Source organism: Sphaeramia orbicularis, chromosome 24, assembly GCF_902148855.1.
Source record: "Sphaeramia orbicularis chromosome 24, fSphaOr1.1, whole genome shotgun sequence".
NCBI lineage: Eukaryota > Metazoa > Chordata > Actinopteri > Kurtiformes > Apogonidae > Sphaeramia > Sphaeramia orbicularis.
Genome location: NC_043979.1, coordinates 19021669 through 19037780, shown reverse-complemented (window position 1 = coordinate 19037780; position 16112 = coordinate 19021669). Strand labels below are relative to the sequence as shown.

The 16112-nt window shown below is 40.0% G+C and overlaps 1 protein-coding gene across 2 annotated transcripts in view; it reads left to right on the top strand.

Moving 5' to 3' along the window:
- Nucleotides 1–16112, top strand: part of LOC115415393 (MAM domain-containing glycosylphosphatidylinositol anchor protein 2) — a 200537-nt gene that overhangs the window by 97681 nt on the left and 86744 nt on the right. For both annotated transcript variants that reach the window (XM_030128949.1, XM_030128948.1), the window contains exons 4-6: nt 2531–2727; nt 7154–7289; nt 7435–7704. In XM_030128949.1, coding sequence (XP_029984809.1) covers nt 2531–2727; nt 7154–7289; nt 7435–7704 — 603 coding nt within the window. The remainder of the gene's footprint in view (nt 1–2530; nt 2728–7153; nt 7290–7434; nt 7705–16112) is intronic.

Below are 16112 nucleotides of genomic sequence, written 5' to 3'. Positions count from 1 at the left end.
CAGGTGTTTGCGGGGTTTTTTTTTTGGGAGGGGGGGCTTAGGGGACATGAAAGGAAGGAGCTAAGGTTTGATGTGATAATGAAGCACCTTCTTTTGTCTTCATCTGTGTCTTCTCTTTTATCCAAACCATTCACTTGTGCCTATTTGTCCAACAAATGTTTCTGTAGGCCTCTAAAGTAAGATGGAACGTTCTGCTGTACAACAACGCAAACATCAACGTCTTTGGGTTTTCCTCACTTGAGAAAAGAAGATCATAAAGTAAATTTTATGTGTCTTGGAGAGAAAAAAAATGTTCCACTTGCGTTGTGAAACCTCCTCTGACTCACATAGGCAACGTGTCTTGTGTTTGCACACCACTGTGTCATGCCGCCCCTCCTCCCATGTCTTAATATCAGAGAAACCCAGACCTTTCAGACTTGTCATGGTTGGTGGGAGTGAGCGGGAGTGATGGTAAGGTTAGCTCGCTGGAGCGTTTAGCTGTACATGGGCAGATTTACCGGCCTGTGAACCCATAAACCTGCAATTACAAACCCTAACAACTCTGGCGCAGGCGGCCTGTACACTGCAGTTTTCCTCTGGGCTCAGGATTTAAGCTTCACAATCACTCAAGCATGACTTCAGAAGCTAATTGCACAAGAGTGACACACACACAACATCCTTACAGGAGAAAGACTGATGGTGGAGGTGGAATTTTGTTTGAAATTCATCAAATTTTAATCCAGTGCGTACATTTCCATATTTCCATATTTATCTCTTTGCGCTTCTAGCATCCACTTCCTCTCTGCATATCATTTTAGCCCTAATAATAGCTCAAACTGCCGCTTAGCTAATACACAAACATACAGGAAAACACATTCACCTTTTGTCGCCACAACCTCTTATCAGGTCTGGTGTTGAAAGACATGTGTTTCTCGGGGTAGATAGGGCTTTCAATGAATCACTCTATTTCTGCCACGGTGGGTAAATTGACTGTTTTAAGCAGGAAACGGATGATGGCGGGGCTGGGAAGAGTCAGAGATAAGATGTAGGATTCATACTCCTCTCCTCCTCTCTATAATGAATCAGTGTATTTACTTAAAGCAATCTGCTCCTCTAAAATGGCCTCACAATCGCTCTGTCTTCTCTGCAGCCCCCCTGTTTTCCCACCACCCCCATAGGTAATTGCTCTTACCTGAGACACTGTAATGGATCCTGGATGAAGTATTGACCGCTGCTAGATTTTGATTAAGGGGCTGTAGGGCAGAACATGTCTTTAATGAAACTGAGGAATCAGCATTCTCAGACTGCTGCGTACAGCCTGGATGCAGTGCACTGTGGCCCACAGGCACGTTGATTAGGACCTGATCCCCAGCAAATCCAAGGGTGGGCCACTGCTACTGAATTAAAAACAATGAATTCATCCATTAATAATACCTAAGGTGTGTGTAGTTTTTCTCTGAAGCCTTATAATCATTAAAGATTTGGGCATTCATCCTCTGTAAGCTTTTTGCTCACTTAGCACATTAAGTGAACTCAGTCTGACTCACACCAGCTCCCTCTGTCACTCAATCATGCACATTATTGGTCTTTTACTGATACACTCACTCATTCATTAATTCACTCGTTTTCTCTTTTGTATGTAAAAGGTCAGGCTTTATCATTTAGAACTTTAGCACGAGGGACAACTTGCATTAGTTTCTCTCATCCTCTCCTTTAAATTGCCTTTTTGCTCATGTTTAAAACTGATTGCATCTCGGATGGAGATGAAAGGGAAATAGCTAGCTCCCCATGTTCTTTGAGCGTGCAAATGGACATAATCTAAAAGGCGAGTATTAGCATGCTAAAAGACACCACAGCTATGATGAACACCATTTGCCAAGGCTTAATGCGATAGCCGGGTAAGATGATTAACTTTGAATCCATTTAATCAACCACAGGCGCTTTCTCAAATAACCAACTGTCTAGTGTCGGGCAAAACTTGTCTCAGATCTGTTGGGAAATGCGTAGATGTGTCTAATCACAGTGGTAAAATTGGAGCAGGGGCCAAACATTATTTTTTGAAATGATGGATATAAAACGTCATCTTGTTGCACAGTATTTGTCATATGTGCAGAGCCTCATGTTTGGGCCTCATGATGTAGTGCAACTTGGAACAAACAGCAGCTCACTCATTGACTGGGAAGTCAATGTGCCCTTGGGCTGCATCCTATTGACTTAAGTAGTTCAAGTAGTGGGCTTCTCACCTCCTCTCACACATCGACCCCTGTGTGCATGCCGATAACTGGCTCTCTTAAGGAAACAAGAATTCTGACCCTTTTGGTCAGATCTTTAACCACAATCAAGAAGCATGGATCATAGGAGATTGTAATTGTTTACTAACAATAAAGATTTTATACCTGATTTGATTACTTTCGCTACCCCGGCTAATGTATATCTGTCCTTGCATATGTCTGAGTGTAATGTAGTTCCTCTGATTGATTGATTTAAGGAAAAAAAAATGAGCAGCTCATGTAGAAGTGTTTATTGATATCTTCCTCTGTGCTTCCCACAGACCTTGATGACCCAGTGGTGACAGTGCACCAGAGTATAGGAGAAGCTAAAGAACAGTTCTACTATGAGAGGACGGTGTTTCTGCGCTGTGTGGCCAGTTCCAACCCCCCTGTCCGTTACAGCTGGCATCGTGGGAGAGAGGTGCTGACACAGGGCTCGGATAAGGGCGTAGAGATTTACGAGCCTTTTTTCACACAGGTAAGACTACATGACATGAAAATGAAAATATGTTTTTGGTAAAAATAGTAGGCGCAAGAGATAAAGAAATCTATTTAATAAAAAAAGAAAAAAAAATAATCCACAGACGTATTGTAAGCTGACATGCCTCTTTTGCCTTGCACATACAGACTACAGAGAAAGTACAAATTGACAAATAAACGATGGGAAACTACGATAATAAACATGAAGGCAGAGCACAAGATGTGTTCATCAGGAGCTAAATTTGCTGCAGCATGGTCAGGCCGTGCTGCCTCACACTAGGATGATGTCATGACCAGTGTGGCCAAAAGAGGGAGAGATGAACTGAGGCGAAGCAGCTTATTTTGGATATCTGAATTTGTTAAAGTTATTACATTTTTAAAACACACAGCACTTCAACAGGGAGGCAATATTTGTATTACACTCTGTGTTTGTTACTGTGATTGATTGTGTCTGTAAAATATGTTCACTGGTTAATGTTTTAGTCATAATAGATGGATTATGCTTCATGAGATGTTAAACAAAAGATTGTGTTTAGAGCGTACTGGTAAATAATTCATTGATCCTGATGACTATGATAACTGCGGTTAAAAGAAAAAACAAAAAAAAACATTATTTTCTGCACCCAAATCTGATTGCATGAGGCACATTTCTCTGCAGTAATAAGTTTTAAATCGAGTATAATGCAGTTTATAGAGGAGCATGCTATTGTAGGGCAAACGCTACAAATATGTAAATTATGACCTTTATTAACATCTTTTGACAATGACTAAGAAGTGCAATAACGAGCCCCAACAACACACAGTCGCCTTCCCCCTCCTGCATTTTCACAGCAGTGATGAGTAAGCCAAGCTAGTTAATTAAAGATTAAGGATCCGGCAGAACATTTTGTGAAGAAGGTGACATATCACATTTGAAATACTGTAATAATAGTGCTGTTTTTCATTCGCTTTTATTTGTTGAGAATGAGATGTAGTATTGGTCCTGTAGCTAAATGTCTCTTGATACATTTTGCTTGGGACGGTAAATGTTGTACTTGTTACCCATTTAATTATGAATGCCATTCTTAGTGTTACTAACCCAGTTTTACAAAGTTACATGCATTTTGTAAAACTGCAGACACACTCAATTCCCTCAAATGACCAAGCGCGGCTTCTTTACAATTTGAAAATTGAGCAATTTTGTCCTTAAAAGGATCTTACACGTTTCACAAAGAAGTGATTGAGATTGGTTCTGTGACCAACGAGGGAATAGTAGTTTTGGTTGAAAGTGATTTGTATGTTGAATTGGACAGCAGAGAGTATAGAAGTCTGCAAGAAAGAGGAAAATACAGGCAGAAAAGAGGCTTAAGAAATAGAGAGAGAAAAAAGGAAGTGAAATTGATGTTTTGCCAAATTGAGAACGATGGTCGGGGACTAATGGAGTGGGTGAAGCAGCCTGAAGAAGCCGTGTAACTGGGCCTCATCACACACTCCTCCCTTCTCCATTCTCCTCTTCATACCTCTTTGCGCCGTCCCTCACTCCTTCATCGTGCCCTCAATTAAAACCTTAATTGAGTCTGAAAATGTGAGTATAACCCAAACCCAGAGATTAGCTTTGTGTGTGTCCAACCCCAAATAAATCCTGACTAAACTCCTAGTAATTTGCCAATATAAAGGGCTAATAACATCATTTTTCAACAATATATCTGAACCGGCCTCTGCCAATTATGTGACAATTTTAAAGCTGATGTTCATGACCCAAATCAAGACTACCGGGTCAAGTCGAGTCCACACACATTCAAGAAGTTCATCTCCATTCCTTCCTGACTTAAGTCTACAAAATGTTATGATACATTCCCACTCATACTGTAGAACTGCAGCCATATCAAACTGTGTACGGAGAACAGACTTGTAATTAAGTTAGGTCCAGAGCTCCACTTTTATTGGAGAAACCCTGTCCTTTCATCTATCTGTTACATTCATCTCTTCTTGCCCCATAATTTTCCCCATAAAGGGCCACAGAATAGCACCCTTATGAAAAATATAAATGAGTCATTCCTCTTGTCACATTGTGGCCTCTTTACACAACTTGATATGTTTTGATGTTCATGACAGAGTGTGATGTGGGCTGATGTTCCTGTTACAGCGTGCTGTCTATTTCATGAGGGGGTAACCGTCTAAAAAGCTAACAAAAGTTAACAACAAATATTCTACCACCTGGCATCAGACACTGTAGCTGTGTCAACCATGATATTTTTCGATAATTGTAGTGAAAAATACCTACCTTTTAGCTCTACGACTGTCCATTTTCAGTCTTGTCTGTTTCCTAAAGGCCCTACATTAAGGCTACACTTGATTTTAACTACACTGTCTTCTGTGTCCTGCATCCTTTTGTAATGGCACTTATGCAAGTCCTCAGAAATTAATGCTATGTCTGCATTATTATATTTTTATTAAAACCAAAGGTGAAGGCAAGGCACTCTGTTGGACTAACTATATATGTTCTGCTGTGTAATCAGAGACTGATTATGATGGATCTTCTAACAAACTGGTGGTGTTTCTCATCATCAAAGCGTTTGCAGCATAAGAGAAACATGCATGTCATTGTGAGGACATGCTTGATTTAGGCGCCTTACAAGATAGAAACTTCATGGAGTGTCATCATATGTACTGCTTATATCATGTATTAGTGTTATGCAGCCTGAGATCTTCCAGTAGTATGTGTAATATGTGGGCAAGTATGTGAAGAGTTACACAGAGGACTTTGTGATATGGAAAAAAATAATATCACAATTTTTTTTTTTTCATATCAGACAATATTAATTATATCAGGATATAAATCAAATCACTATTTTTGGTAGGCTTAAATTTTCCGTTACTCATAAATTAGTTGTGAAGACATCAGACGGTTATGGTTGATTTAAATATGATTTATTTTCTGTCAGAGGTGGAACATGACAGATGTGCTGAAGAACATTATCCAGCTGTTTCAGATAAATAAATCAGGTACATATGTTTAAAACTAAACTAAAAGTCTGACCAGCAGGCAAAAGCTTTCAACTTTTAAAAGAGAACATAAACAAAACAGACCTTTAAATTAGTTGATCAACTCCAAATAAATAAAATCTTCATTCCAAAAAGGTTTGTGTGGAAAAACAAGTGTTTTCTTTCTTCACATGGGCTGCATGTATTCGTTTGGTACACGTCTGTATTGTATTGAAGGCCTCAAATCGAAATTGCTCAGTACAAACAAGTGCACCGTTAAACCCCTACTTTTAATTATGATTGGCTCTTCTTATGTCTGTCAAAACATGGACAAATGAATTCTGTCGAAATTGTATCAGGCATGTCTCATATTCCTATCGAGGAAAAGTTATTTCACAATATATATTGTTATTGTTTTATTGCCCAGCCCCAGTTACACAGAATGCATCCAGCTGTCTATGCAAACACGTTAAAATGTAATTCTATCTCCAGCCTAAGCTGAAAAACAAACTGGTACATTTTTTTCAACAGGCATTTCACTCTGCTATGATTTCTCTTCTGTTACTACAAGTCCCACTTGTGGAGCTCTTGTGTACTTAAATGTTCTTTCTCTCCATCAATATGGTCATCACTTCCCCTGTCCAATTCTGTTTAATGTGTTTTCCTTTCTATGCCCCTCGCATTTTCCAAATAGATTTTCCTTTCCATCTCCTTCCCTGCTGTGAGAAAAGCTTGCTCTCTGAATACCATGAACATCATCTTCTGATATCTGCTCCAGAGTAAAGGAGGTGACAGAGAAAGAAAGGAAGTGGAGCACAGGGTCCGTGGCTAATCTAATACAATTAACTTATCCATGAGCTTCATTGGATATGAAAGAGATTGAAGGACGTGAGTGATTGCCACGTTGTGTGGACTGCCGCAGCGAGTGGCTGACTCATGTTTTAATCTGCCTGCCCCCCCATGCCAACCCAACACCCACACTTTGGTGTCAGTCAGATCAAAGGTTCACATCCTCATAATAGCGCACTGGGTGGAGCTAAAGGTTTACAGGCACGGCTGGAGTCAAGTGCACATGCTTAGTGAGATAGCCGATTTTCTGTAGTGATCCCCCTCTGAGTCCATCCACATTTTCTGTGGGTCAAGAGTGAAATTAATTCAGAGAGAAAAAAACACGCATTTGGATTTTAACAAAAGTAACACATTGAATTTCTTGAAAATAGGCTTTTATAGTGATTTTACAGTAATAATGTGAGCTCTGCTGCTCTTTTATAGGTGCCTCTTCTTCTATTCATTTTCGGCTTCATTATAACTGTATACATATTCATCGCTTTGACCTTTTGTTGGAGCTGTTCGGCCTTTGTCATCTTTTTCCCAGTGCTTAGTTTTCTGCATTTCTTGTACTTGATTATGTTGATAATTTTGCACACATTTGCATACCAGTGTTGGTTTGGTCTGAGCTGCAGGGGGAAACGAAGATTTTGAAGCTGAAGAACCTACGTCCACAGGACTACGCCAACTACAGCTGCATCGCCTCTGTCAGGAACGTGTGTGGGATTCCTGATCGCAGTGTGATCTTCAGACTCACCAATAAGACAGGTAATTGGAGATTAGAAACTCTCATAATGTTAGTTATAAGGGTATATCATACTAAAAATAATGAAAAATGATGAAGTCCAAGATATCAAAGATTTCCATCCATCTACTGCCTATCTTTCTGAGTCTTCACATCTGTCTTGTGCAGCCTCTCCGTCCATTAAGCTGCTGGTGGAGGATCCAATCGTGGTCAACCCTGGCCAGACGGTATCTTTGGTATGCATCACAACAGGTGGGGAACCGCCCCCCACACTCACTTGGGTCAGCAGTAATGACAGCCTGCCGCAACGAAGCGTTGTGAAGGGTGGCACACTCACGCTGCCGGCCATCACCTCCGATGAGGCAGGGGTGTACAGCTGTGTGGCCAGCAACAACGTGGGAAATCCAGCCAAGAAGTCCACTACCATCGTTGTACGAGGTGAGTGGATGCATAAATATCTAGAGTCTCAGATTTTGTTCCCTGGAGAGCCAGTTTTAATCAGGGTACTTGAAGAATTTTTTTTTTTCCAGAGATGAAATATGTCTCTTGTTTACATGGAATTATTTTTAATTTGCTCACAGTATTGTTGAATGTCCTTCAGATATAAAGTATGGCCTTACAGTTTGACTAAGCATACAGAGTATTAGATCTTGTATGTATCACTGCTCAAGGTTTAAACACAGTCAAGGGCAATGCTGGAGGCAAAGGAGTGTGAAGCCATTTATTAAAATCCAGTCATTTAAAGAGTGGTTAACACCAATTAAACAAGAGCAGTGGGGCAAGGGCCATTGTATGCCGTTTGGTTATCATGAAGAAATATTTTTCATGCTGCACCTCAACTGAGTGGCACAAGAGGCAGAAGAGCATCTGATCGCCCCAAAGCTCATTAACGAAAGAAACAGCGATCAAAGTGCCACTTTCTCCATGCTCATCATACTGAGAGTTCATTATTAAACTGGATAAACAGAAGGTGAAGAGCATCTGTATTTGCGATGCTTCTCAGTCAAGGACCTGAAAAAAACTAAATATTAGGCTTACAGTGAAGACAGGAAATTGCACCATCTTTAAAGAAAAGCTGCAAAGATGAGACATGATGCATGAGGAAATTGAGTTTCAAACTCTTAAATCGATGCTGTCACTAAGCTGTAGGATTAAGGATGGTGTGTGACTCGGCTTTCCTCTGTGACATCACGTTCAATGCCCTGAATATGAAATTGCACTGAACTTCAAACAGGTGAATAAAAAGATGCATTAATTAAGAAAAGACTTACACATAAAACAGCATTCATGGGATGATTCAAAAGCCGCAAAGACTATTCTGTTTACATTTTAACTTCCCAAAGGACATCGTACACACACCAACGGAGCACGTTTAAATCAGTTTAGCAGATTGACTCACTTGGAGGATCAGAAATGTAAATTTCTCTGGGACTTCTTTGAGACTTAGTATCTCAGAGATTATGCCACAGCTCCATCATCAGGACGCATCTGTACTCAGCTTGTTTGTGAACACTTATTTATGCAGCCCTATACTCTCCAGGATGAAGACAAAATCATCAACAAATCATTTCGGATGGTCCCCCTGACAGATAAACCCCTTCTCTGTATTGTGAAAGTGCCCATATAGTTGAGAGCTTAAGAATTGAGAGGCTTACATCAAAGACAAGGTGTCAGGTGTCCCATGGGAGCGAATAAGTCAGAGCACACTCACTGCAGGCAATCTCTGCAATAAATATTCTGCTTTCATTGTTGTGTCGTATGTTTGTAGCTGACAGTTGTTCTCAGGTGGGATTTTGGGAAGATATTGTCAAAAATATTCTCAGCCTTTCTTAAATATATACCATATGTTGTTTTCGGTGTGAACCAATATTGATGTGTCAGATTTAGGTTGCAGAGCACTGTGGGACATGTAAACATTTAAATAGGACAAATGTGTATTATTCTGCTAAATGTCAAGCAGAAACACAAGATTGGTTATGCATTGCAGGGCCTTTCAAAAACAAGGACACAATTTGTGCAGGCTGTCATACAAAAGTCAAATGCATTTCACCAGCTATACATAACCTCGCTAAGATAGCGCTTAGAAATTTCAGACACTGTGAGATGTATGATTTTGCACATGGGCTTCATTATATCAGTCATGCAACAATGCTAAACAATCAGTGTGGAGAGGTGAATATTAATGGCATGGTGATATATTCTTCTAGGTTGAGAGGTAAATTGCTTTTGTTTTTCTCTTTCTTAGTTTCTTTACATCCCCTTCTTCTTCTTTTACATTTTTTAAAAATTGTTACTTGCATGTATTTAGTAGGTTAAACGTATGTGAACTTGTTTGTTTCTGTGTGAAACTATTGTTCCTATTTTGTCCAGGATTCCTTGTTTCTCAATGAGACTTTCTTGGAAAAATAAAGAATGAATGAAAATAAATAAGGAAACAGGAAATTAGAAAGACAGGTTAAATTAAAACTAGAAAAATAAATGATATGATATCAGTGACTGATTATAACAAAACCAGGTGAGTTTTTATAAAAAATTTTATCAATAATAAACCAGTCACCAACCGTTGGAGTTCAGTAAATTATAGCAATATTCCACAAAGCATGTTTAAGAAAGTAAATTAGGAAACAGTTTATTGTAATAAGTCTGATGACCAATCAGGCTTGTCAATGTTGAATCAGTTGCTATAGATAACAGTCATTTAGATCAAGAATTTGAAGGGAGAAATGGCATCAAATCACCACAAAAACTGTGTCTAAGTCTGGCAAACTGTCATTAAGTGCAACATTTCGATGAACTTACTTGTATGACATATCAATTTGACTTGGACATTGACAGATACTGATTTTCAAAGCAAAGCCAATTAAAATTGAGTGACAAACTCCTCCATCAATGCACTGATTGGAAACACTTCTTAGTCCAAAGAAACATCACTGGTGTCAAAGTAAATTTGGAATAACATCCTCAAAGGCTGTAAAGATAGAAGCGCCACTGTTTTGATTGTTTTGTTCTGTTTTTATTCTGGGACAGACCTTTAAACTACGACAGGCTGATGGGAAGAGGGAGGGGACTATCTGACACCGCTAATTGACAGGAGATGCATTCATCGTGTTATTACACATCTCAGTGCGGCATCAGAATCCCTCTCAGGTGTCTGATAAGCTGTCAGTGATGCAAATGCAGTGTGGGATTAACGTGTACCAGATGATTAGAGTGGGTGGTATCAGTACACCCTTAAAGTGTGTCAGGTTGTACATATTTACGTCATAGACACGTCTTACCTTCATGTACACAGGTTTGTATCAGTACAAGTTGTCATTTTTGATATATTTCAAACATCACTACCACTGTCTGGGTGGACTGGTGGTCTGAATCTATACCTTTAGCAGGAAAAATTAAGGAATACACTTAGATGCCTTGCTCAGCTACTTATCTCCTCTACTGTTGTCTATAAAGAGAACTGATTATTTCATTAAGTTATCTCCATATTCAGTTGTGCTTTTTGTAAAACAGCATGAACCCATTTATTGTTACATTTACATTTAGTATTTCCTGTAATGCTGCAGTTAAGGGGCTGTGGTGAACTTTAGTGAATCAGTGTGCGTTAGAGGGGTTTTATAGGCTGCTTCCAGGGCTCTCTTACTGCTTTGAGATGGTCCTTACAGAGGTGAAGTGAATGAGTAAATGGAGGTGGAGTGGATAGGACAGAGATGTAGTGCACAGAAGGGTTTGAACCTCTTTGATCACCTTCTCTTAGCTTCGCAAGTTTGGAGTTAGTTTAGATTCTACTGAATGTACACAGAGGTATACACAGAGGGTATACTGTAAATATGTCAACATTTACTCAGCTCATCTTCCAAACCCAGATGAACCTATTTTAAGGTCAACTGCACAGCTCTTTAAATGTTTCCTGATTTACTTGCAGGATCAATACAATCAATCAGGGAAATTGGAGTGGCTAAAATTATGCAACAGCAGCTGACGTCTACCTGTAGTTCTTTCCACAACTCCCCTATAAATCTCACATTTGTCTTTTGTCTATTTTTGAGATTTTTTTAATGATAATTTATGTTGTAGCCATACATTGAGCTTGTGCGTTCCTATAAAATGCGCTCTGCAAATGATACAGTTCACTGGCTGCACTGGCAAACCGTTAGGGTTCTTTGAAGTAAGCAGAAATGGAAAATTGAAAGGGGATGAGCTAGACTTGAGGCTAGAGCACAGGCACAGGCCTTTAGTTGCTCTTTTTTTGTTTGTGTGTCTGTGTATGTGTGATAGAAACAGAGTGGGAGATTAAAAGAAATGTACTCATGTATTTGCACATTCGTACTCACAAATGCAGATCCATTTTTCCCTTTTGACTTCATCTATTTTGCATGTTGATTTTAATGTATTTGTTGAATATATTGACTCCCATATGTTCCAATAGTTAAATATGCAGTTATCATACTGTATGCATGAATACCAAGAGTTCCATTGTAATGTAGTAAGCGTGTCTGCATGTTTATGTAGATATGAAAACACTAGGATATATCTTTGAGGATATTCTATAATGCTTCATGGCCACTGGGGAGAAATGTTGGCCATCTGCCTGTAAATGTGTGTATGTATGCATCTGCACCTACTGCATGTGTGCATGGAAAACCAATTCCTGTGGTTTTAAGTTCATTTTGCATATTTTCCAGGGTCACCCTGTGGCCTCATCGTTGCCTGTCTCTGCTTGTTCTCCCCCATCTCCAGTCCTTGAGAAACCCTCTCAAACTGCTGTTGCCAAAGGGGGCTGTGTGTATGTGTATGAAAACGCACATCTTTCCCCAGCAGATGGTAGTCTCTCTGGCCATACTGTCCCACCAGCCAGACTGCCTTCCAGGGCTTGGCCATCTCCACAGCCAGCCCAGCAGGCAACTGGCATCGCATCACCCTGCTGACAAGATCCTTTTTATGGATTAAGGCTCCACAACACGTCTTCAAACGCAGGTCAATACCCTGCTTACCCCAGCCACTCCAGTCCATTCTGTCCTCAACAAAGACGCCAGTTTGTGATATGTCTGCTGTAGGCCTGCGCAATAGGAGGAAAATCTGCTGCATGCCATAACCTTGGTCAATATTCCAATGATGATAGGAAACAAACTAACCTCACAGTTACCACCAAATTGACACCAATTAATCTAAGGGAAGCTGATGGCTAGCTGGGGCTTTGTGTGGATGGCTCCATCTGATAGCTCAATGTTAGCATGCTGAGTGTGAATGCATGGCTCGTGTAAATAAAATGACTCTACATATTCATCGCATTACAGGCAGTCTTTTGTAATGTAATGATCATGTATGTTTATGTAATTACGATAATAAAAATGTCTCAGCCAAAACTAAAATACTGTAAGAATGCAAAAAATACTGTGTGGTTGTTTTTTCCCCAGTGATTTCCTGTGCTGTCTTCTGTTGGATATCAAATATGAGTAGGCAGCTTTCAAATGGAGAGTTGGCGAATTGAGACAGGACTGTCTGTAGAGGGTGTTGTTGAAATGGACAGCTGGCCTAGCGTTTTGTTTTCATGTTTTCCTGCACAAACAGCCAACCATGCGCATGTGTTTTCCATTTTTTGCAGAGCAATGTGTTTTCCGTCTGTGATGTAGAGAAATGAGCATTGTTGTAGCTATCAAAGATTCAAAATCAAACAGCTCTCTGCTGTCGTTGGATTTTCTTGTCAACTCCTTCAGGGGTTCCTGACAGTTTCAAGCATGAAGCTTTCACACCCAAGACATCCATCATTCTGACCTGCTAACATAGGCGCAGCTAATTCTGTGGAGGCACACAGACAGACACAAACGTGTGAGGGTAACGTTGACATAAATACAAATTCAGACACACTTGCAAACCACCAAGTCACTTTGTAACTCTGATTGGAAGCTTGCTGTTATTTATAGAGAGGCAAAAATGTAATCTTTTTTAGTGTGTGCTTCCAACCGTGTATATTTATACTGTTTGGTGGGAAAAAAACAATCAGGACACGCCTTGTAAAAATCTGGCTGTCAGCATGCGAATCAACATGTGAATGACCCTTATCAAATTTGCTTTGGAATAAATTCTGGACGAAAGCTGAATATATTTCCATTCATGAATGCCAAATTTAATGGCTGGACGACCAGAACTGGCACAGGCAGGCTGGTCTTGTGGGCCCCAGCCCTATGGACTGTGTGTGTGTGTGTATTTGTATGTAAAGTGTTAGACTGTATGCGTGCACATAGTTGTATTGTTTGTGCATGCAGTGCCTGTGTGAGTTTTTCAGCATAAATTAAAGCCGGAGGTCAGTCTCAAGGTGGAGAACAACATTTAGGGCTTTCTTTTTTGATTTTTCCAACGGCTAGACATGCGTAAGTGGCCCTGATATTGTAAAAGTGCTGATGCATGAGGAACATGTTGGCGCTAATGTGAAGATGCATGGAGGGATAATAAGTGAATGGCAGTACGGAGGTGTATAGGTGAAAACCTTGTGTTTTGAACCATGCTTATAATGCCCGTTGTCCTTTTGCGTGTTTAACCTTGAGCAGAGCAGATGAGGCAGAGGAGGGTGGCAGTTAGAGCGACATCCATCTGGCTCTGAGAGATGAGTTCGGCTTCACATGCTGATATTCTCTGCAAGAGAGAATGGAGAGCACAGTATGATGCCCGCTGAGATGGATGGACAGAAATGAGAAGGACTGATGGGGAGACAGGAGGATGATGATTAAGCGTGAGAGTGCAGTGAGACTTGTGGTTCTTCTCTACCAAACAAAAGTAGGGACAGTGTACTAGAGAAAGAGGCACACATTCATATTGCTTTTTTCCTCCTTCATCTGGTTGCGTTCATAATGCTGTCATTGTCATCGTGTGTGTACATACAGTACGTGCATGTCACAGTCAGTATGTCAGGGCTGTGTGTACTTTTGCCCTGCTAAGAAGCTCCCCTGAGGTGGTATTGTAATCCTGCCGTATGACATGAGCTCTCTGTAGAAGAGGGCCTCAACCGGGGCTTTTCTCTTTGTGTGATTATCTGCGCTTTTCATGTACAGGCCACCCATTATTCCCACAGGCTATTAAAGCTATGGAGAATCGTACAAGCTCACAGCAGGCAGAAGCACTTCAGTTTGTGTGTTTTTTTTTTTTTTTGTGTTGTTTTTTTTTTTAAAGGAACACAGGAACACTCTGATATGTACGGTAATGAGTCAAACGAATGCATTGAATTCCTATTGTATTGCCAGTGAATCTCAAGAAAATGGGATACAGGAGACACAGCAAATGTATAACACAAATATACGCACAAGGATCCTTTTTTTTTGCTGGCTAGTTCATGACAATAGCTGCTATAGTAGATGTCTTAAGTGGGTTTGGGTTTACAAAGCGCTTTCTACTTTTGTGATATCCAAGGCATTTTACAACAAGGGGCCATACAAGATATAATCCAGTCTATCACTGTCACATACATACTACATACATACGATTTACTGTCTTTTAACTCTCATATACTGTCTCCTTTGATAGACTGTACATGTGTTTTCTTTCACATTTATGTATTGGAATAGGGAGGATCATGTTTAAGTCCTTGAATGACCAAGATGGAGTGGTATTGAGCACTTAAAGCTCGTCTCAATATCTTATTCTTCACCTCCTTGACTGCTCAATGCTTATACTAGTTAAAGTGATCATATGCAATCGTCAGTTACATGAACACTCAACTGTCAGAGATTGTAAAATACGGTGGCGTATTGCAACAGCTTGCTCAGTGTTCCTAAAGGAGTGATAGTTTGCTTTTTTAAATGGAATTATGCATTTTAAAACATTTCCCTGTGGTCTACATAAACTGTAAATGCTATGCTTGGGTCTGAATTCTTCATTAATTCAACTCCACAGGTCCATCTTCAATACTATTTCTGAGTAATGACACCAGAAAGGTCGTTTTGAGCGCTGGCCCTTTAAATACACATGAGCCACTTCATGTCCCACCCCCACCAGGTTGCTGGCTGTGCTGCTCTGTCCCGTTCAACCAACAACTGAACATTTTAAGTAATCCTCTTGAAGTTTGGACATATTTTCAGTATGGACTACAACCACTGCTGCTGATAAACAATTATGGTGTACTCGGAAAAATGTTTGACCTTATATGTGCAAATGTCATGACGTAACTAGTTATAAAATGTAACAAATTAAGAAGAATTTTAGAAATAAATATTTGCCAGAATGAATATAAAGATAGCTTTGCAGCACCTGGAGGGTTCAAATTCAAATTTTATGAACTATTAGGGTCCCCAAATACACAAGTAAATGCACCAAAGACTAATGAAAGTGAGTTTAGCAAAATATGACCAAATAATGGTAACTTTGCAACTCCTGGTGAGAAATGACTTCGAATGGTGAGAATCAAAGCACTGGAGTAAATAAATACTTTTTCCTAAATTCTAGGTGTCACAAATTTTGGCCATTTTGGCCATAAAATAGGCATTAAATTCTGTTCTAAGTAGCTTTAAAAAGGTCTTAAATTTAACTTAAAGAAACCTGTAGGAACCCTGTTGCCGTTACATATTTAACAAAATGTAATAAAAATGTTGGCTCAGAGCTGAAGATGTCTGATATTGTTTCGGCTCCCCTCTCCGTGGATTTTTGCCTTGACTCCTCCTCTCGTTTCTCTGGTGGGAGGGGTGAAGAGTTGAGGTGAGGATCTGAGGAGCTGCAACATGTGAAATTATGAAGAGGGGTGTGTGGCTTTAGCACCTTGTGTTGTTGTCGTCCTTGTCGTACCTTCATTAATAAAAACAATGTAGTGAACAGCGTAAGTCATTGCAATGTGCTTTTTAAGAAGTGCCACATTCTGGGTG